Raw genomic sequence first — 20,855 nt, forward strand, 5'->3', positions numbered from 1 at the left:
TCTTGTGGCGGACGCCGTCTTTTGTGTTGGAGGGCCGGATGGTATTTGGGTGAGTAGATGGAGAAGATGTGAGTGGGAGCTCCGACTCATGCAGTTGCAGTTGCGCTGGTGCTCCGGAAAATGGCGAGTAATTCCGGCGCTGTGACTACAATACTCTATAGCCACCGTATCAGAAATGCTCGAGCGTGTTGTACTGGTGTGGTGTCGTGTCAGCTATGTAGTAATAGATGACATGAATGGATATGAATATCTTGTGGTGAAGCAGCTTAGTCGTGGAGCAAAGGATGCTGATGCAAAAATGCGAGAAGGAAGGAAAGACCAACCGAAAATGAAGCTCGACGGGGGGGCATTAATAGAATATAAACGAAGATGCCATGCGGCTTACAAGGCACCTGGCCTTGGGTTCGTTTCGTCACAAGGCGGCAACGATTACATGTTGATTCGCAAGTGGTTACTCGAATCTGTTCATGGGACAAGTTGGACAGATCGAATTGCCTTGCTCCAAGTTTCTTCGCGACATGGACTGGTTGACTGGCCTGGCGAATTTGGGCGGCGTCGATCCGGGGGCTTGGCGGGGGCGTTGCCTTGGGACCAGCAGGAAGGAGCCACCCAAGGGCCACAACGGAGCCACTTGAGGACGTCGACATGGGCGACATTGGCAGGCAGGTGGGGGGACACAGTGCTGAGTACGAAGGTACAACCAGGCCATGTATCTTTTCTCTCTTTTCCCAAACTTCGAACACAATGGGACTTGAGCCACAACACTGTGTGCGACGACTCGAATCCATCTCCGCGAACCACGGGTGTGCATACGATGCATACAGGCTGCCTCCAGGCAGACAGTGCAAATCAATATTTCCGATGCGCCGTCGCAGGGCTGAGTGGCATTACGACAGTTGCCTTGTCCTGATGTCGAATCTTGTCTCGGCATGTGTTATGTTGCCTTACGTCGCACAAGAACGACTCGTCAATGATAGCAAGCGGCCGAAGGGCAGTTATTCCATCTCTAAAGACCGATGATTGCTTAAGAGTACTTGAATAATTTCATGTCCATCTGTCTAGCTGCGAGCACCGTCGATGCAATCATCTCTGCGCATATAGCAACCTGCCCGAGTCAAACCCATCTCCGGTGTCTCCAAAAGGCATCAACATGTCTCGCAGGAGTCAGGCATCTGCATCAACGCCTCACTTTGTCCAGACGCCTTCGAAATGCGGCCACAACGGCGAGTTGTCATTTTTCAAGCAAAGCTATTAGGCTCTTGGCGTCAATATGGCACTGTGGCTCAGCTCAAAGCGGCAGCTGCCCAGTCGAGAACATTGAATCAGCCTCCCGTCTTTTACGGCCTACCGAGTCGGGCAGCCGTTTAAGCTCCCTGGAGCAAAAAGAACGTCTCCTTTCGGTAGTTGGTAGCATTGGCCCGATCAAGCTTCAAGCTGAGCTCTATTTCTCCGGGGCATTTTTCGAGATGCTCGGTGCCTCTTGTTCATGACTTTTTGGCTTTTCCTTTTGCGTTGTCTTTTCTTGTACCTATTGCTGTTCCTTTTGATTGCCACTCGACAACTTGTACTCTGCGGCTTCAACCGCACTGTCCGATTGATGCACATCGATACTTGATCATCATGTCTTGCCCGCAACTGACTTGATGTCTCGCTCACTATTTCCGGACTGGCCGACCAAATGAACACCTGCTTCACGCTTCAGCTATCAGCTTCGACGCCCGTGTCAACGCTCATGGCCAATAGAGGTCGACGCAGTAAGACGAGCATTCACAGCCGTGTCAGATGCTGTGCCACCAGACCTCTCCCGAGCCCAGCTTTGCCCACAAATTTAAAGGCCTACGAAGGAAGAAGCTACGCGGCTGCTGCCGTCAGCTCACTCATCAACCCTGGGCACACTCCATGTCAGATTTGCATGGTGGACACGCATGAGGTGTGCAGTTCATGCGTCCGCTTCGAAGACAGCACCGTGTTGTCTCGGTTAGTTTGCTGGGCTGGCTGGTTGTAATCGTGTCCATGTCATGACAGGATGGTTTCTCAGCCCTGTCGGCTGAAACCACTTTCTGAATACCCCGGAGCTGGAGCAATAAGATTCCATCGTACTGGTGAATATGCTGTTGGACTATTTTGGTCCATCGTCTTGGCAAACTCCTCACTCTTGCCCGCTATTGACTGCAAATGGCATCGACCCCGAAAATGTCAAGAATGAGACAACGAAAACACAGTGCATGAGCTGTTACCGCCACCTGCCACTTGGGCCGGTCGCTCTCTTGAGAAGGACATGAAGCTCAAGTACCTAGGTATTCGGTGATATTAAACAGGTTCTTTCTTTTTTCCCCATAAGCACTCATCACGACATCCCTCCTTCTCCGCCCTTGGGGGCTTCCTAATGTAGTTTAAAGACCCTGTGTCGCGCGGTTTAGCTTTACGGACCGAGCAGTTAGACGCCCGCTGCTCTTTCCCTTGGCAGAATCCTGGGCGCCCATCTTGCGGTGGAGCGGGAGATCATCACCATGTAATGTGAATCACTTGCCCGTGGTGGTTTGTATGGTTGCAAGTAGCCGACCATCTTATTGTTCCGAAGGTGCATGTGCTGCGAACTCATTGGACGGCAATGTGAAATCTGATGAATGGTGATGGCTGTTACACCCGTTGTGGGGTCACCCGATGAAGGATGGGGAGGATGGAGGATGGAGGATGGCGGATAGAGTAGGGACACTTGAGGAGGAGTGAGGAGTCATCAAGTCTGGTGAGGAGTCTGATGAGGAGGGGCAGCCGAAAGGGCGGCGATCTACGGAGTATGAATGGGCAAGACAGAGACTGGGAGAAAGCGCCGCAGCCGCCAGGGCGTTTTGAGGGAGTGATTTCGGCGATAATGTCAAGTCTGGTTGGATTTGGGGTTGAAGGTTCTCAAGCTCGTGTTGGGTTTGTGCAATGCTCTTTTGGTGGGAAGCAAAGCGGCAAGGATAACGATAACCTTTGTGCGGGTGATGCTTTATGCACCGAACATTGGAGACGAGCTAGAAGTCAGTTATTGACTAATTATGCTGCGACCAAATGTGATGTGATGTGACGGGACTCGATGCGATGCGCCGTGCTGTCGATATGTCGTGCGGCTCAATATCTGCAGTGACAGACGTGCAGCATCGATCGAGCCCCCAACCAGACAGACCAGTTGAGACCTTGAAAACTGACATGGACATGGACCACGGAGTATTTGACATTATGTCTCTAAGCCCGTGCCATTTTGAGCCTTTTGCCTGGACATACTCAGCAGTCCGAATCCTCACCAGACCAGATCCTACATCACCAGATGTTTCCCCAAATCTCGACGCCGCACAGATCTTCAATCTTCGCAATGCAACAAGGTCCAACACAGTTTGGTACTGTACATATATGCGCAGCGGAGTCCCCTCCGTGCAGATCCTCACCGTTTCGCTTGACCCGCCACTGTGCACACTGCACACAGCAAGCTGTCCTCAATAATAAACAAAGCTTGAAGCATAATGATCCCTCAGTCCTATCGCATCGACCCCCCAAAGTGCCGTGGCTTTCCCAGAACCGGTCCGGATGGCACACCGTTTGCCAAGCACAGTACGGGACACGCAAACGGGAACCCATCTGGCCGCCCTTTTCGCGCAGGAGGCTTTGGTCAAGAGGGCACCGGACCGTTTCACAAACCGACCGCTTCTTTGGGACGCGCTCGTGACGCGGTCTGATGCTGATGCTGATGCTGATGGCTTGGTAGAAAGACCGAATTTTGGCAAATGTCTGGTGGCAGAGGGAGGAACCTGTCATGTCTTATCGCAACATGTCACATGGTTACACTGGTTGTTGACATTGCAACCCTGTCTATATCAAGCTGGGGATTCCTGGTGTATGCACCGCTGTCTTGCATCAATGAGGGAATTCGCCAGGCCAGAAAGGACCAGACGAGTTGACGATTAAACACCTCCAAATGTCGGGAATATTATGCTTGCCGGCGGTGTAATCACCACAATGCCTTCACCAAAGGCTCCCATTCCACCGCCATGCAAAGAGATACATCCGCCTCGAGTATCTTCAGTATTTGCCCCTCCCCCGCCTTTTTCATCCTGCCCCATCTCAAGGACCTAAACCCATGTCCAAGATCCATCTTCCTTTCAATGCCCACCAAAGACCCTTGTCCTGTGCGTATTGTGTGCACGTATTGCACTTATGCGCCCGATACGGGCTACGGCCTTTCGGAGGCCCGGACGCAGGTCAAAGGGACATGGACATGGAGGGATTGGCATCAGCGAGTTGGGCTTGGCTTCCGTAATTCTCGGGGCTTTGGGGTCATAAGGCGGGTCAACACCGTTGGTGATGGTTTATGCGCAAACCCGAGTTCAAGATACAAGACTACAAGTCGTACCATCTCAAACATTCACTGTGTACAAGAGGCGGAAACGAACAATTCGAAGAAAACCCTCATCCGTAATGATGTCCCCATGACATGTCCATAAGACACGTCGAATAGCTAAAATCATCCATCAAGAATCCCATTTCGCCAATACCGGTTTTACTTTAAATGCCCACGCGCTCGAATGACGACAGCACTGCGTTGCACCCATTCTTCGCCATCGGCTTACCCAAACAAGGCAAACGAATCGTCCTTCACAGCCACGCTTTTTGGCACAATATGCGCATACATGTCTCTCTGTGCGTTTGATTCGCACATTAACCCCCACTGTTTTCTTTTACACGTTCCGCCTTTTGCCACGGTTTCATTTGGGGTCACAGTGTCGTCGGCCATGCAACAACGGTGATTGACGTCATCGGAGTTTTTGTGTTTTGGGACAATATGCACGATAGCCGCCACGGTTTGTGCTGCTTGGTCAATGGAAACTGGCTTGTGAGGCTTTACGGAGTCGGCGCCGTGACCAACGGGAGCTTTTGATGGTTTTGAATTTTCTGGTCGGCGATATTTGTGATCTGGCATGATTACCGCAGGAGTGGTAATCGGAGTGGAAGACCCTTGTTTTTGGGTGGTGATGCAATTGGCGTGTCATTTTGGGGGTGCTTTGCTTTGGAGACAATGACGACATTGGGTCGGTGTGGAATCTTGTAGGTCTGTAGATGGGTACTTGGCTTTTATTTCGCGTTTCGGGGTAATTGGTTCAGGGTGTTGATGACGAGATTGTTCAGCAACGATTGTTCAACAACCCCATATTTGCCGTCTCTGGTAGTCCATGTAAGACTAGTAGTAAGTGCTTGGGGGACAGGCAGTGAATGCTGGATGTAAATGGTATGCATGGAAGGATTTTGGCAATTCTCTCCAAAAACACCAATCGAGTTGAGACGAACGTGTAGTTTCGATATGGCTGTGGCAACTCATCAACGTTGCTGGCTGATATGGCAGTTCAAGACGCTCACAATGGCTTGGTTATTTACACTTGCAAAGCTCAGTGGCATCAGATTAAGCAAACTTGCTTGAATTGAATCTACACGAGTCTTGGTACAGTATTGTTTGTGAAATACTCATGGGTGATATATTGGGTGGTGAGAAGGGCCGAAATCTCAACTAAGTACCTCCTTGTTAACAATAAACCAAACAATTACGATCAAATAGCGCAATTTCGAGACGAAGAATCCGTCCACGTCTTATTTAATTCCCATAAATGCGTTTACTATTCAGATTTGGGTGCCCTCAAAAACAAACCACCCAGGTATAGGGTATTCAACATCTCCTCCACCAGCCAACCAATCACATCCCCACGCAACGGCCCGCCTATCATGCCTCGTCAACCACAACTCATCCTCACCCTCATCCAAGACATGAAAGCTCATCAAGCTCCATCCCGCATCGCATCCTCCATCAAAATTCCGACTCGAACGCGCAGGCGGCATCAACACAAGTCACCATGTACGCCACATACAGCATAACGTCGCTGCTGTTCGTCGTCGGGGCATGTACGTGAAACACAGACGCGTGGCTTCTCAACCTCAACCCCCCTTCCCGCTAACCCACGCTCTAGATATGCTCTTCACCGGCAGCGGCGAGTCCTTCAACGTCGGCGCCTTTTTAGAAGCCATTTCCCCATCCGCATGGGCTAATCTCGGCATCGCGCTGTGCATGGGCCTGTCTGTCGTTGGTGCAGCATGGTACGTATCACACTGCTGTCCTTCACAATCCACGACGCTGAGTTTTTGTATGCAGGGGCATCGCCATCACTGGCTCTTCTATCCTCGGTGCAGCGGTTAGAGCACCGCGAATCCGCACCAAGAATCTCATCTCCATCATCTTTTGTGAAGTCGTCGCCATTTACGGCATCATCATGTCCATTGTCTTTTCGTCAAAAGTTGGCTATGCTACCGGTGCGGCGGCTTTCTCTGCCGATGCGTATTACACGGGCTACTCGTTGTTCTGGTCGGGCCTCACGGTCGGCATGTGCAATTTGATTTGTGGCGTGGCTGTGGGCATCAACGGCAGTGGTGCTGCGCTTGCTGATGCTGCTGATCCGTCATTGTATGTTCTTCCCGCTGGCGCTTGGGTTTTTGTCTTCGTGAGCGTTTGGCGCTTGTTGATATTGTGTGCTGACTTTCGTGGTAGATTCGTCAAGATTTTGGTCATTGAGATTTTCAGCTCTGTCCTGGGCTTGTTTGGCCTTATTATTGGCTTGCTCGTTTCGAGCAAGGCTAACGCGATGGACAACAATGCATAAAGTCGGAGTCACTTGCGGGATGGCTCTGTGTATGATAGGGATACGACATATGGTCTGTTTGTGGAGCGGAATAGCATGTATCATGAACTACCCGTGTTCGGGCATGTAATAAAAAACTGTCAAAATAGGCTCACAACCAAGAAAGATATAATATCGCTGCCATCTTAGCCAGCACGCCCCGTCGCGCTCAAACGTTCCCTCCAGCCTTCTTCATCAATCTCACGAGTAGACTGTGCCCAAGGAGTGCTTATTCAACAACTTGAGCGAGTTTGCTCGTAACTTCTCCGGCGCAATCTCCTTTCCTCTCGCATTCTTCGCTACATATCCCTCGTATGCTTGGACAATTGCATCAATCCCAAACTGCGGCGCATACGGGAAATCCGACCCGAACAGAATATGGCTAGAATCAGTAAAGTCCAGCAATCCATCCAACTGTGCATCACTCGTGCTCAGCGCAATGTCATAGTAGAAACGAGCAAAATCCTCTGTCGCCTGAACAATGTTGACATTTGCGTGACTCCACATGTCGGGTATAGCTAGACTGTTAATCGCTCGCGTAGCAATAAAGGGGATAGTCCCGCCGGCATGAGATAGAATAATATCAACGTTGGGACAAGCACGAACCGTACCCGTCATGACGAGATCCACTGCTGCACGCGTCGTTGCTAGGGGATAATCTACAATAGGTTGTGGGATAGACGGACCGATGAAGAAGGGCGTGACGTCGAGGACAGAAGGGTGCAGGAACACGAGGGCCTTGTATTTCTGGAGTCGTGCCCATATGGGCTTGAAGTCAGGATGGCCGAGGAGTTTGCCCCCGTAGCTGGAGTAAATGGTGACTCCGGCGCAGAGCTTCTGCTGCTTGAAGAGGAAGTCAATCTCGGCGACAGTCCCGTTCACGTCTTGGAAGTCGGGAAGGGTGCCGAAGAAACCGAGTCTTTTTTTGCATTTGGAGCTGGTGGTGTAGTTGGCGAGCTGGGTGTTTAGCGTGCGAGCGAGCTTTCTGGCGGTGTCACCTGTCCCAGCGATGGGTACACCAGGAGATGATACAGACATGATGCCTGATGAATTAGAATACAGCCTACAGTAGGGGGAGGATGTTAACGTACCGAGACTGGTTCCAACCGCGTCCATGGATTTTATGGCAGCGTCGAGCGACCAGTCTGGGGTTTTGAAGCCGGACGGATCGCCTCCATTTTTGTTGAGGGCATCGATATACTGCGGTGGCAGGGCGTGGAAATGTGTGTCAATACGACCTGCTGCCATGATGCTAGTTGCGCAGAGGGCGAGAAGCCCTAGGATGAATTGGGGAGATGGCATGAGTGAAGTATTGTGAAAGCGATACCCGCTTAGAGGGAAATAGATGGGAACGATACAAGTTTAAATAGTTCGTACCGTCGAGGGAGCTGAAACTACTATCTACGAGTTGTATATGGAAAAAGGGGTTCCAAGGTGTTCTTCCCCATGGGGATGGGTGGTAGTGACGGGTAGTCGGCAACATCTGCCACCGACACGGAGTTGATACTAAATGACTTACATTGATAAACTGCAATGAGGAGAGCCTTACTTACAGTATGGGAAAGGAACTGCACATGGATGGCAGCCCGGACAGGTTATGAAGTCCGATCCTTGGTTCCAAGTGGGCGGAGTGTTCCGCACGCAGCATCTGGTGTCGGAGTCACTCCGATGTGGACGCCTGAGTGCCTGTGACGATGAATGGTGCATATAGACAGAAACGGTATATATAGTGCTGTCGTGGGATGTAGTGATATGTTGTAATTTACACGATTTGTGTCCTGCTTGCTACCAGACTTACAAACTTGAACGCTTCAATTGCAAATTCCAATGGCCAAATGCTGAATTGTTTGCTTAAGATCCATGCTCATAAACCTCCTCCATTTTCTACGTCAAGAGAAAAGCTATCCAATATGTCCCAGCTGTAAAAGAACGGACCGGCTACGTCTGTGCCATCCCATGGGGCCATACCGTAAAGATTTAAATTGTCATAGATGTGGGCGTTGTCTACACTCTGGCCCTCGACATCTGTACCCTCTGCCCCATCTCGAGGAACATCATCTTTGTTTCTCACATTATCTAGTTGGAGAGAGTTAGCGGATAAAACTTACGGCTACATGGTACCGAAGTATCAGCACGTACCTGCGTTTTGAGAGTGTATATAGGAATGAACTCTCGTCAAGAGCTCCAAAGAAGCTCGAGCTGATGCGCTCATCGTACCCAGGGCCTCGAGAATCTCACGACACCGGTTCCACGATTCATCAAACTCTCGTGGGCTGAGCGCGCATAGCGTCTCCGGACAGCTTCGTGACAAAATGAGAATAAGACCAGACGTACATGCATCTAACAGCCATTAGTTCGTATCTCACGGTGTATCGAATTCAGAAAACTTACACAGGCCATTCCACCACCATGCCCCAGTTTCTTTGGTCTTGTATGTGCAGTGTATGTGCTCAATCAGCTCAACAGAGGAATGGATGCAACGCTTTGCGCACTCTGTCTCAAATGACTGTTGTAGTATCACGTCCAGTGGCTGTTGAGCAGAAGACTTATCCGTTGATGGCGTATCCTGGGGCTTGTGAGTATTTGATGCTAATGCTCTTGTGAACAGTTGGCGATATAGTAATAGTCGAGCGTAAATGAACCTAAGTTACCGTTAGAGCAGTGGGACATGTTGGATCCTTGAACTCACCTCGCATGCAAGACGTTTCTTTGCATCTCAAGAACGCGATGCCCGCTGTCCCAGCCCTTTCCTTTGGCTTCACTCATTCTCCACGATAATGGTAATGGGAGACTATTCTCAAATATGTCCAATTGCTTTTCAAGATTGGCAATAGTGTCTCTACTAATGGGAGAATGTTGACTACCACTATTTCCGGTACGACGTGGTGACGAAAGATAGACCTGAGACAAGATCTGGTTCAAAACTAGGGATAGACGAGCGCAAGGAGCAAGAAACGCGACCTTTAGCTTTTCATAGTCATCCTTGAAAGACATGTCTAGTGTGGTGGTCTCTTGTACCTGTGAGGAAGACAGACCAGCCGTAATGTTTGGCCGACCGAACGTCATGCTCACAAGCCTAATTTTGTCAATACGCTAGTTCTTCTGTAAAAACTGTCTCTCATGGAAATGCCTTACATATCCAATATGATACACCCATGCCAAGTTCGCCGCCGAATCTCCTTGTCGTGAGATTCGCCCTCCGAGTAAGGCGGATCTGTATGAAGGCCAAGAGCAAGAGCGATACGGTAGGCGGCCCCAACGGCGTTCCAACATCTATTTGGGAATGACGTCCCTTGTAGAGCTTGTGCAACTAGAAGCAGAACCTGAACAACACCTATATTATGCAACTCGAGCAGATCAAAACTGAAGTGACTCTTGGACCGACTGAAGAAGACTTCGGCGGAGGTTACCTTTTCCGATGCTGGTAGATTCGAGAAGGGACAACCCAGAGCGAATATAGCGTTGAGAGCAGCATGAAATACCACTGTTTTTGAATCGCCAACAGTTGGACTACCAATGCCTACGTCTCGAAACGAATCTGGCGCGTTGGTTGCCACACTAGCTGGTTGCCATAAGGAGTTGTAGGCATGTTCAAAGGCTGGACGGTCGAAAAAGGGATACAGGTAGTAAACTCGCTCAAAATAACATTCAATCAAGTGGTCTGCCAGTGAACGAGGTGGAAGTTGGAACTTGGCCACGTTTGCGAATCGGAATTGAGTAGGCAGGACATCTCGGACTGCTCGTTTCGCAGGGACTCTTTGAATAGAACGTAAACTCATATTGCGACATGTTTCATGCAGAAACGAAGCAGCAGATGACCCGCCATAGAAATCCTGAGATATCTCAGACAGATTGGCGAGGCCGCTGTCGTCGGCAATCGTTCCCATTGCCGTCACACCAGCGGAGCTTGTCGCGGATGGAGTTGGATTCATCGGATTAGGTTCATTATGATAAGCGGGCGAATCTAAGTGAGTCAAAGGCCCGTGAGGAGACGATTCATCATTGGCAAGCAGTTGGGCTGTGTCTCTGCCATGCCATGATGACTTTCTCAAGGTGTGGGTGTCGATGCCATTCTCTACACAGGCTTGTTCAAGTTCACGGATGCGTTCGCGAAGAAACTTTTCATTACTGACAGATAGATGAGTAGATTGAATATGTGGATCAATGCGAGAATCTTGCTCACTCGTCGAATCCTTTGTACACGCATTGGTCTGGCTTCAACGACCGGCGCTGACATGTAGCACACATGGGTCGGCCGCCATCGCATCGGGCTTTGCGTTCTCTGCACGGCTCACAGGCTAGTGCAATCTTTCGGCGTTTGGTCCGCACGGGGTTATCAGGCATGGTAAGTTCGCGGAAGTATATAGGTAAATAATGTTTGCGGTAATTCGAAGAATTGGCGTTGGTCTTCCGACAATGGCTTGTATGCAGCCGGACTTGTCGGAACGATCCGACATTTGGGTCGCGAGTTTCGGAGCTCATTCCGACACATACACCCCTGGCTAATGGGCACAACAGGAGTGGCACTAAAAGTACGCTGGGGTCATGATATTCGGGCTGTCACATTTTTTCTCTGTTTTGGTGAAGATGATGATTGTTTCGATACGGATAGTACTGCCGGTACTTAACTATTACTCTGGTTATGCTTCCATCCGGGCCAATGGAGTGAGCTATGCCGGACAGTACTGCCATACTTCAAGCTCCCAAATCCAGTTAACGCAAAACATGAGAATTGATCTTTACTTTTAGAGTAGTGCTATGATACTGCCGCGGATCGGCGCTCAATGACGTTTCTTGCTAACGACAGAGCCGAAAGGCATCTGTGTTAGACAGCAACATACGGCGTAGTGCTTATAGAAATCCATAATAAAAACTCCAAGGTCAGCGTACACTTGACAGTTTTAATTCAAATCATGAATATGTTAGCAGCAATAAGTTGTGTGCTCATCGTGAGCTGTCCCTCCGAGTCGTCTCCGACGAGGCGAATCTCTGAAGCAAAATCCTCTGAGCGGGATAGGCACTCTCGATCCTGCATGGAAGTGTCTACAGTCCTATACGTCAAGTATACACTGTCTCATATGGACGCAGTACAATTGCCCATGTTGTTTTCCCACCGCCAAGGATGAACCAGCCGCTCGTGATGTTGATCGGTAGCATTATGGCGACAATGCCGACGCGCTTGATGGCAGTAAGTGTGTAGGCTACAGGAGACATGTTGTCACTTCGTTTTAATGGCATATATTTGCCCCTTTTGTGCTCATCTTTTTGATGTGGATAATAGTTCACCACTTTCACGCGGATGGACTGGTGCCGGACTGTCGTTCCTGTTCTCATTCATCCATACCTCCATATCAGGTCCCATGCCGTGTCTTCTACTGCCTACGCACGCGGTAACGACTGTGTAATAGTATTTTTCAGTTGGAACCGAATTGAAGTAAGATCCAAACGCGAAAAAAACACAGTCCTTCGCAACACGACACGTACTAGCCACTCCTTTTGTGGTGACATGCCAAAACCCCTTCACACACGCACGAATGCCCATGTTGCTTCCCTTACTACATTTCCTTTGAATTGGCCCACTATATATCCTTCGCCAATAGAGGCTAGCTTCGGGGTTTGTCATGAATATGCCTCATCGTCGCGTATCTGGCCAGTGGTCACCCCGAATCATGCACCCGTGTGGCGGCGGCCGAGGCGCCAAATCCAACGGCAAGAAATGGTTCTAGACGTTCTAGACAAGGGCAATGAAACTTTGGACTAAGATTCATTCGTTACCGAGTGACAGTCCCTCTGCACTGCCACATCTTGTATTTGGATCGGAACTTTAGGGGGAAAACCGTCCACCGTACTAGCAAGTGGCCATAACATTCAAGAAAATTCCGATGATGAAGTTAGAGATGACCAAACCGCTCAAATTGGCATGTGTTGGATGAGTACCAGCCATAGTCGCCTACCAAGATAGGCCAGGAATAACACAGCACAGGCAGATCCAGGCGGCGCAGTGAGCAAGTCACATCAGAATACGTGGTAGTCGGAGAAGCCGTTGAACGTCCTGTCTCAGAGCAGGCAAGGTCAAAGCTTGAACAGCACATTCTCTTTCACATTTGGCAACATACATTCGCCCAATGGCGGTTAGGTTAATTCGTCTGGCGTCCGGCATCGACTAGCTCAACGTCACTGCCTAAGCTCCTCCCGCTATTTGCCCTATTTGAGGGTTCAGTTCTGCTCATGTACTCATGATACCATTCCGCCTGCGCCTCTAAATCTAATGGGGTGAGACTTTTATTCGTTGCCTCGAACCCACCCTTGCTCCTAGGGAAGCGATCCTTCACCGACGGTCGGCTCTTCCGCACCGTGTGCTTGTTTAACTCCAACTCGGGGGTTTCCGAGCGCGAGCCGGACTGCATCATGCGTAGGTACGGCCGCAGAGATGGAAGGCATGCAATTATCAGGCCGACGTTTAAGTCGACATCAACCCAGAGAGCTGTGATCAGCAAGTTAATATACGTTTCCGACCAAACGTTTTCGACAGGTGGGACAGGGGCTAGATGTAGAAATGGATCAAGACGTACCCGAAAGTGTGAGGGAGCTGCTTTTTGTGCCCTTGACATAGTCGAGCTCTATCATTAAAAATCTTGATAGGCAGAAGGAGATGTTGACGACGCCGAGTGCGAAAATCAGATACACGCCAATCTTGACAAGGCGATCCATTTGAATGCCTCTATAGATAGATAACGGGAATATGAAGACTGCAAGTTCGGGTCAGTACCGAGTGCTAAGAGGAACCGGAGGAAAGGTCGCATACTGAAGATATCGCCCGCAAATTGTATAGCCCACCCGATCCGGAAGATATCCATGGCGCTGATCAAGACATTGCAGGTGTCATTGAAGGACCTTGGCGTTGTCAGCAACACTCCAATGTTAAATAAAGCCAACACAGACAAGATTGGGGGTCAACATACCAATTGCAGTGCACGGGAACCGTCCAAATCACATATATCAATATGGAGACGATGTAGCCAAGGACCGTAAAGGCGACAAGAGCCCAGAGAACCATTCTGTGAGTCGTCAAAACTGGCGGGACAAGTTGGAAGTAGAAGGACAAGATGGCCGCCTTGCAAAGATAGAAGGATGTCGCGATGATAAGGGTTGAAGCAAAATAAGTCTGCGACAGTTTGTTAGTTGGAAATTGCCTTGGATTCGAAGAGTTGGATCGTCTGAGTGGAAAGAAGCAACTAAATTGCGCAATGAAAGGCAGAAAATAATACCTTCATGGCTGCTTGCACTATTTCTGGACTAAATCCGCTGAGAGCCATATCGACGTCTGGATTCAGAACGCCCTGGCTGAGGTTGATGGTGTCGCATGATGAATAGGCCGCGGATGTACACCAGGCCAAGAGGACAAACACATCGCTGGTGGTAAGACTTTGTGAATTGATTTTAAGTCGCAAGTAGAGGCGGGCTGAAATTAGGACCGCAGCCGTGAGAACGAGAACCCATTCGACGATAATGACTGTAGCACCGGTTGGACGGTTTAATGCCATTGTTGATGCAGATCATTGAATGAATGCCTTGCCATCTGCGGCTCAACTGCTAAGAACAGTGGCAGGGATGGTAATTTAGAAATACATTAAGGATGTCAAAATATACAAGCACTCTAGATGGCGGGAATCGACATTGATGTATTACTCCGTAACAACTAACAACTCAGATGAAGAAGACCCTGATGGGACTGACTGGAGCTTTGGCGTCCTGTCCATAGTATAATCGTCCGTGGAGTGCCGAACTAGGAACGCCACTGTCCAAATAGTTGCTAGGGTGTTGCTCTCCCTTGTCGGTTTTTAGCTTTGGGCTTTGCTTCCGTTTGTCGCAATCGCGGAATTCGGGTGGTGGCTATCGACACCGTAGCAGGTGAGGCAACACCTAAAGCTCCGCCTCCACGAAAAATTGCCCATTTTCCCCCTGGTATGCGCGGCCGAAATGCACGGCGCCGATGTTGAGTTGAATGAAGCGTGCCATCGGCTCGGGTTTCTCGCCCTGCTTCCACTCAATCGACACTGCGGGTTGAGCTGATGCGCCACCCTGGGGACCGTGGACGTGAGCCGTGGCCTCGAACCGAACACATCTTGACAGTTTTACCAGACTGTTGGTAACGCCGACGGGCATTACTCGTGCCAGTTGAGGCTGGTCGTTCTGGCGTCTTCTATTCCGTATGGTTGACGGAGTATCGCTCTGCTTTTGAGTTTTTGCTTTTTCTGTTGAGTCAAAGGCTGAGGAGTGACAATCCGACGAGCAGCAATTGGACCAGAGACAAGTTATTTCATGCCCTGCTAAGTAGGGAGTACAGCGCTATCCATAGAAGTACGGAAGACCGGGCATCTGGACGGAGCGAGACATCTATCTGATGCGGCCGCAGGACAAAATGTATCAATATCAGGACGCATCATCGGACCCTGGTAACTAGCGTAGGCTAGAACTGAACTTTAACTGAACCCTAATTGAACATTGAACCCTCCATGTCCACAGCTACGCGAGGTGGAGCTCATCGCCAAGTCTGATGTTAATTAAACTGGTATGGACTCCGAGCCGGGCAACACGGCTTACGATACAGCGGTCAAAGCTGGGGGTCGTTTGGCTCCATAATTGGCAAGTCGCAAAGCACAAGCGTCTAAGATACTCTTCGAAAGTCTAACCTATAATGGGATAGTATTCAACGTTAGCTGGTAAACTGGAGTGTAGCTTTTGGTCTGGACTTGGTCAAAATGGCTGGGCATGAAGTGCTGTCCGTGTCCTCCATCTTCTTACCATCGCGGCAATCATCACGAAGCCAGCCTTGCAAAGGGAAATTGAGTGTGACCGTGCAGTAAGCTGGGGAGAGGAAGGACACTGACCTGTCATGTTTGACGCGTGTGCGTTTTGTGTGCTGTCTGGTATATTTGATGTTTCTCGGGCTTCGCATTTACGGCCGAGTGATGCCAAGATGAGATTAGCGGCAAGGTTCCCATGCGTCCCCATGAGTCCACTCGTTTCTCATCTCGAGGCAGGGGAATGTAACAGAAAGGATATGGCCGCCATCTGCAGAGATAAAGAGGTAATCGTAATCAATCAACGGCTTTCATCCCGATTGAATGCCGACAGGGCTGGTGACTTGACGCATGACCAAAGAACACTGAAAGCTGTCAAGTCACGCCCAATCAACATCTGGTTCGCTTCAATGTTATTGGTCAATTCCATCTTCAATTTTGTTTTGATGCGACGTCATCAAATCGCGTCTCGTCCACCAAACATGAGTTTCAAGTCGCGTTCACCCATGACAGACATCGCAACTCGCCGCTCTTCAACAATCTGATTCATCTTGTCCATCTCTCCAAACTTGCCCAAATCTCACCATGCCGCCCAAACGCAAGGCCCTCGAACCGGCCAACCCCAACGTCAAGGGACCCAGCAATCGGAAGAAGGCCAAGTCTGCCGCCGCTGAGGAAGATCCAGTTGAGCCTCAGCAACAGGAGCAGAACAGGCCGAGTGCGTCGCTGCAATTGGCTATCAAGCGCAGAGAACGTCGCTGGGCAAAGGTGTCGGGCTCTAAAAACCTCGACATAGAATACTTGACTTCCACCCAAGATCCCTCTCACGCGTACGAGTTCCTTTGCGTATGCAACCCGCTTCAGCGCCTCGACGACGCGTTAAATGCAAGGAACAAAGCAGAGGGCAATGGCCATGCGAATAGTAAAAACAAGAAGCCCAAAAGGAAAGCTTGTGACAAGGGCAAGACATGCCCATGCGGCAAATCGGCCACCGAGCTCCCCTCTCACCCATATACCATGACCAGGGCTGCTCTGGCGAGACACCACATGGCAGCCGACATGATGAACCTTCGCAATCCCGACGCCTTTTCCATGTACACATTCAATGACCATGTGGCATATGGAGCGCTCGAGGTCGTGCAGAATATGCTACTGGACTTTGACGAGGCGTTCAAGGCACAGAACTGGCACGAGGCCTGGGCAGTCGTAGAGGGCATGGCCCTATTTATGCTGGTGGGCGAGGGTGATGATATGTGCTTGGCCGATGACGGAGAGATGATCACGACGACGGTAACACAGATAACTCGGATGGTGCTCACAGCGGTGGCCTCCCTGGAAAGAAGGGGTCAGCTTGCGAATCACTCGGACACCAAGAATGTGGGCTGGGTAATGGCACTTTACCAGAGGCTTGCGCAGGCCATGTATGACCAAGGTACGCTGGAGGAAGCTCGGCCTTCGACTGCAAAGATGTTCAAGTTTCACGCGGGCAACTTGCAGCTCTACTTGCGGTCGTATGCCTCTCGGTATGGCATCACCATGCCCGGGGCCGTGGACATCTCTGGGGACGCCAATCTCACAATGCCAAAGGGGACGGTCAAAGACCCATGGAGTTGGGTAAGGTCCCTTTCGAACTATCGGCGCGAATGCGTCGCACCTTGGTATGCCTTCCGTGGGGGGTACAGGGATAACATTGGAGGTGATGGCTTGGACATCTCGACATGGGACAGCGAGGAGCGGAAGGAGCATAACTTCGATAAAGAGGACCCCCTTCCGAAAGACGCGATTGAGATGCTTGAAAAAGGCCTTGTCCTTACTCTTGCCTAATTCAACCGAACGCTGGCCGTACCTTGCTCCACAAGCTTCCCCAAAGCCTACATTGGGGGAGGAAACTTGTTATCATGGGGAACAAAAGGACCAGTCCGGAACTGACAAGATCAATGCCAACGTCCGATAGGCAAGATAAATGAAGCGATACCTATCACAGACGTCGCTTGATATCCCGCCTTCACGTCTGTGCAGATCTCTCCGACGGGTCCCTGATGTTGCACTTCGGCAACACCATACATAAGTCTTGCAGACCAACGAACTGGATCAACGTATCTCACCCAATTCCTCTGTCCATCTAGCATTGCCTAATACGCCAGAAACGGAATAATGCTTGTCAATCAAAGTCGTGTAACATTTTGTTTACAAAGGTTCCAACTTGCGTCATATAATTACCCCAGACTCTGTACACCCAAAATGCAAGTGGCCTGCCGAAATGGGAAGAAGATTAGAGTATTGAGGTTGCCATACGCGTGGCGACGCAGTTACATGTCAAGAAAATGTGTCAGTCTTTTGAGTTGGACCATCTGTTACTCGAGTATTGGAACAAGGACGCTTGGGACTTCTTGAAAATTGCTAGTAAGCAGCCGGTGGCGTACACCTTGAGCATTGCGGACTGCAGGAGTTTGGGCTGTCGGAAGGTTTTATCGGTGGGCACACATAACTGGTTTGGGTGGATTTGTAATAATAGTGAGCTTTTCGAAATTTAAGTCTCCTTCTGCCTAACCGCATAGTTTTGCTAGCATGTCATGTTTTGTCTATTTCTTTCGTTGCAGTCCACGTTGCTGCTGAGGACTGCCCTCTTTGTGTGTGACAATTTGTTCTAAATCTCAACGGACAAATCATCTATGACTTCTTACGCCTGCGAACGCTTTCCCCCAATATTAACCTCGGCGTCCGCAGCAATATAGCTGTAGAGAGATGTGGCACGCTTCTCGTTGGCCTCGGCATCCGCCGCGATATAGCTATACAGCGAAGTCGACCTCTTTCCCGATGCTAAACGTAAGTTAGCACTGATGTAATTAAACCAGAAAAATGGACGGCAGGATTACTGCGGGAAGCCTTCACTGGGGCTGCTATGGCGACTTCGAAGATGAGGCTACCGAGAGCTAGAACCGCCGAGAAGTGCATTGTCAGGGCTCAAAAGTTTGCTCAAGATAGAAAGGTTGTAGCATCAAATAGTGTTATCAAAATGAGGAAGAATGATGAGTGCATTCAACGCCTTGCAAGTTACAAGTCCAATCCAGAGCGCCTTGAGGCTTTATAATACTGTTTGAAACACTCAACTTGCAGTAAATCATTCTCACCGGTCTCATCTGAGATGTAAAATGCACCTGGATAGCTGAAAGAACAACCCTACAGGATGTTTTGTCTCTCTGGCCAATTGTGGGAGTGGACGTGGTTACCGCTCGACCAACAGTCCGAACTGCAGATGAGACAAACTTCGAACCAGCACATCTTTCCGCGTCGCGCATCTCCGAGCTGTTAGACGTGATAAGTCACAGTTTAGTAAGAGACTCAAACTTCTTGGGGAATGGCTCGTCTAATATTGGGCAGTGACGAAGCTGGATGCCTGACTCCAGAAAACTCGGGGTTAAGTCGATCCCCATTACTCTTTTGTGCTTGGTGTTGAGCCTCAATACTTATACAAACTCATGTTTCTGTATTATCTTGACTTAAGACGGTCTCGACTTAGATAGACAAAGCATTATCAGGCTGATTGCTCACCTTGTAGGGCAATATCCATAACTGTTTCCCCAATCTAACAATATTTAAGCCATGGACAGCGAAAATGCAAGATACGCTGACGACAAACTTCACCAATCTGATTTGGGAAGTCTTTTGCCTTTGAATGATGGCGACGCGCAACTGGCTCTCAACGCTTCCCGGAGAAAGTTGAAACTTCTCATTTCCGTCAATATCGTGCTATCTTTTATTTTACTGTGTGGAATATTTATTGGAACACTTCAGAGACTCATAGACTTGGGAGACAAGAATCTCTATCTCAAAAAGGTGACAGCAGATTGTAAGTCTCAAGACTGATAGTTCTGTACAAAATATTATCAGTTGCTAATCTCGACAGCACCTATGTTTGACAAGCTCGATGTGAGACTTGAAATCAAGCAAATGGAGGCAACACTCTTGACGCCAGAGCCGGCACCGATTTTCCGCCAACCCCCTAGTCCAGAGGTTGACGCCGCATGGGACAGACTCGCCAATGTTCGTCCAATTCCAATCACACGTAAAGACGTTATACTATTGGGGAAAGATCCAGATCAAGCTTCAAAGTTCCCCGAAAGCTTCGGCTTTGGACGTGATGCTTACATAGGTCGACTAGACGTTTTTCATGTCATACACTGTCTTGATCAAGTCAGAAGAGAGGCACATTTTGAGCATTACTACGGCAAACACTGGGGCAATTCTGGAAACGCGTCTGAGCTTCACAAGATACATCTGTCGCATTGCTTCCATATTCTTCTACAGAATTTGATGTGCGCACCCAACTTGGATATCTATACCCATTTCTGGGCTGATGCACAACTTAATGCGTTTCCTGATTTCAATGTCAATCACCAATGTATCGACTTTGAACAGTTGCTAAAGTGGCAGGAAGAACATTCAGTACCGGTTGATGACTTTGGGGCCATAAGACGGCCTGATGACTACAAACCGCACATCATGACACCGAAATTCAAGGAGCTTTTTGGGTATGAGGGACCAGGACGGTATGTCGGGGATGAGATTGCTTGATGAGATTAGGGAGTTATTGGTGATGGTTCAAGAGGCACAAAAGAAGCTAGAGCAGAGGGCGAACCACGGACACAATCTGGCAAAGGAGCTAGACTTCAGATAGGACAAGTGCTCGATGCTCTGCAAAAAGTGTCTACAGGATACTGGTCCTCACGGAGACACCATATGTCCCATAGAGATTAGGAATTAATGAACAAAAGTTGAATGGCATGACAGTTTGCGTAACTGCTCATGTCAACGGAATCACTTCAACCGTACTGGTGTAAAGATACCCAGCATCTCTGGTCCTCGCAGTCCCGCGATTGAAGTCTCAGTGGGAGTACAGACAAATGATTTTTATGCAGTATGAGGCCAGTCTACCACTTTCTTGCACCTGTGCTGGATGACTGAAAATGAAACCTGTCAACCTGTTGGTTGTATCCTGCAGATCCTCTTAGTCAAGCTTACCTGCGCCGGCAATTTATCTCAACGTTCATTACCAGATGAGAGATCCCGCTGTGATCAGGTTTCTCTGCATCTTACAAATGCTACACAAACTTCTCTCTGCGCTGTAACATATACAATTGCCGTGGTTGGCCTGGGAAGAAGTGTCTGCATGGGATGTGCCACCAACATGGAAGATGAGTGCGTATCAGTGACTGCATCAAAGAGAGTGAGCAGCGCTGCAGAAGTACACAATGCAACATGCTGGTCAAATACAACAAGCTGAGACAAGGAGTCAGCTGCTGACTTGAGTTAGCATGGGGATCATGGCAAAGACTTCGCAATCCGATGAGGA

General features: G+C 49.5%; 9 protein-coding genes across 9 annotated transcripts; 5 read left to right on the forward strand and 4 right to left on the reverse strand.

Moving 5' to 3' along the window:
- Positions 1-1,732: 1,732 nt before the first annotated feature.
- VFPPC_17521 (hypothetical protein) lies at positions 1,733-2,005 on the forward strand (the record flags this gene model as incomplete). The annotated part of the gene is made up of 1 exon (XM_018282787.2): positions 1,733-2,005. The coding sequence occupies one exon, from the start codon at positions 1,733-1,735 to the stop codon at positions 2,003-2,005; it is 273 nt and encodes a 90-aa protein (XP_018147413.2).
- A 2,137-nt stretch (positions 2,006-4,142) lies between these two features.
- VFPPC_03269 (hypothetical protein) lies at positions 4,143-4,481 on the forward strand (the record flags this gene model as incomplete). Its single annotated transcript, XM_018282789.1, has 1 exon — positions 4,143-4,481. One exon carries the CDS (start codon positions 4,143-4,145, stop codon positions 4,479-4,481), a length of 339 nt encoding a protein of 112 aa, XP_018147415.1.
- A 1,398-nt stretch (positions 4,482-5,879) lies between these two features.
- On the forward strand, positions 5,880-6,680 carry VFPPC_03270 (v-ATPase proteolipid subunit; the record flags this gene model as incomplete). The annotated part of the gene is made up of 4 exons (XM_018282790.1): positions 5,880-5,928; positions 5,994-6,120; positions 6,176-6,484; positions 6,569-6,680. 4 exons carry the CDS (start codon positions 5,880-5,882, stop codon positions 6,678-6,680), a joined length of 597 nt encoding a protein of 198 aa, XP_018147416.1.
- Positions 6,681-8,562: 1,882 nt separating this feature from the next.
- On the reverse strand, positions 8,563-11,042 carry VFPPC_03272 (fungal specific transcription factor domain-containing protein; the record flags this gene model as incomplete). The annotated part of the gene is made up of 6 exons (XM_018282792.1): positions 8,563-8,774; positions 8,838-9,038; positions 9,090-9,340; positions 9,388-9,774; positions 9,834-10,826; positions 10,882-11,042. 6 exons carry the CDS (start codon positions 11,040-11,042, stop codon positions 8,563-8,565), a joined length of 2,205 nt encoding a protein of 734 aa, XP_018147418.1.
- A 1,793-nt stretch (positions 11,043-12,835) lies between these two features.
- VFPPC_03273 (hypothetical protein) lies at positions 12,836-14,242 on the reverse strand (the record flags this gene model as incomplete). The annotated part of the gene is made up of 5 exons (XM_018282793.1): positions 12,836-13,182; positions 13,271-13,447; positions 13,504-13,592; positions 13,661-13,863; positions 13,967-14,242. 5 exons carry the CDS (start codon positions 14,240-14,242, stop codon positions 12,836-12,838), a joined length of 1,092 nt encoding a protein of 363 aa, XP_018147419.1.
- A 379-nt stretch (positions 14,243-14,621) lies between these two features.
- On the reverse strand, positions 14,622-14,864 carry VFPPC_03274 (hypothetical protein; the record flags this gene model as incomplete). The annotated part of the gene is made up of 1 exon (XM_018282794.2): positions 14,622-14,864. The coding sequence occupies one exon, from the start codon at positions 14,862-14,864 to the stop codon at positions 14,622-14,624; it is 243 nt and encodes an 80-aa protein (XP_018147420.2).
- A 1,223-nt stretch (positions 14,865-16,087) lies between these two features.
- Positions 16,088-17,326, forward strand: VFPPC_03275 (hypothetical protein; the record flags this gene model as incomplete). Its single annotated transcript, XM_018282795.1, has 1 exon — positions 16,088-17,326. One exon carries the CDS (start codon positions 16,088-16,090, stop codon positions 17,324-17,326), a length of 1,239 nt encoding a protein of 412 aa, XP_018147421.1.
- Positions 17,327-18,182: 856 nt separating this feature from the next.
- VFPPC_13440 (hypothetical protein) lies at positions 18,183-18,457 on the reverse strand (the record flags this gene model as incomplete). Its single annotated transcript, XM_018291217.1, has 2 exons — positions 18,183-18,322; positions 18,379-18,457. 2 exons carry the CDS (start codon positions 18,455-18,457, stop codon positions 18,183-18,185), a joined length of 219 nt encoding a protein of 72 aa, XP_018147422.1.
- Positions 18,458-19,105: 648 nt separating this feature from the next.
- VFPPC_03276 (hypothetical protein) lies at positions 19,106-20,077 on the forward strand (the record flags this gene model as incomplete). The annotated part of the gene is made up of 2 exons (XM_018282796.1): positions 19,106-19,352; positions 19,410-20,077. The coding sequence occupies 2 exons, from the start codon at positions 19,106-19,108 to the stop codon at positions 20,075-20,077; spliced, it is 915 nt and encodes a 304-aa protein (XP_018147423.1).
- Positions 20,078-20,855: the final 778 nt, after the last annotated feature.

The sequence above is a fragment of the Pochonia chlamydosporia genome, chromosome 2, assembly GCF_001653235.2.
Source record: "Pochonia chlamydosporia 170 chromosome 2, whole genome shotgun sequence".
NCBI classification, from domain to species: Eukaryota; Fungi; Ascomycota; class Sordariomycetes; order Hypocreales; family Clavicipitaceae; genus Pochonia; species Pochonia chlamydosporia.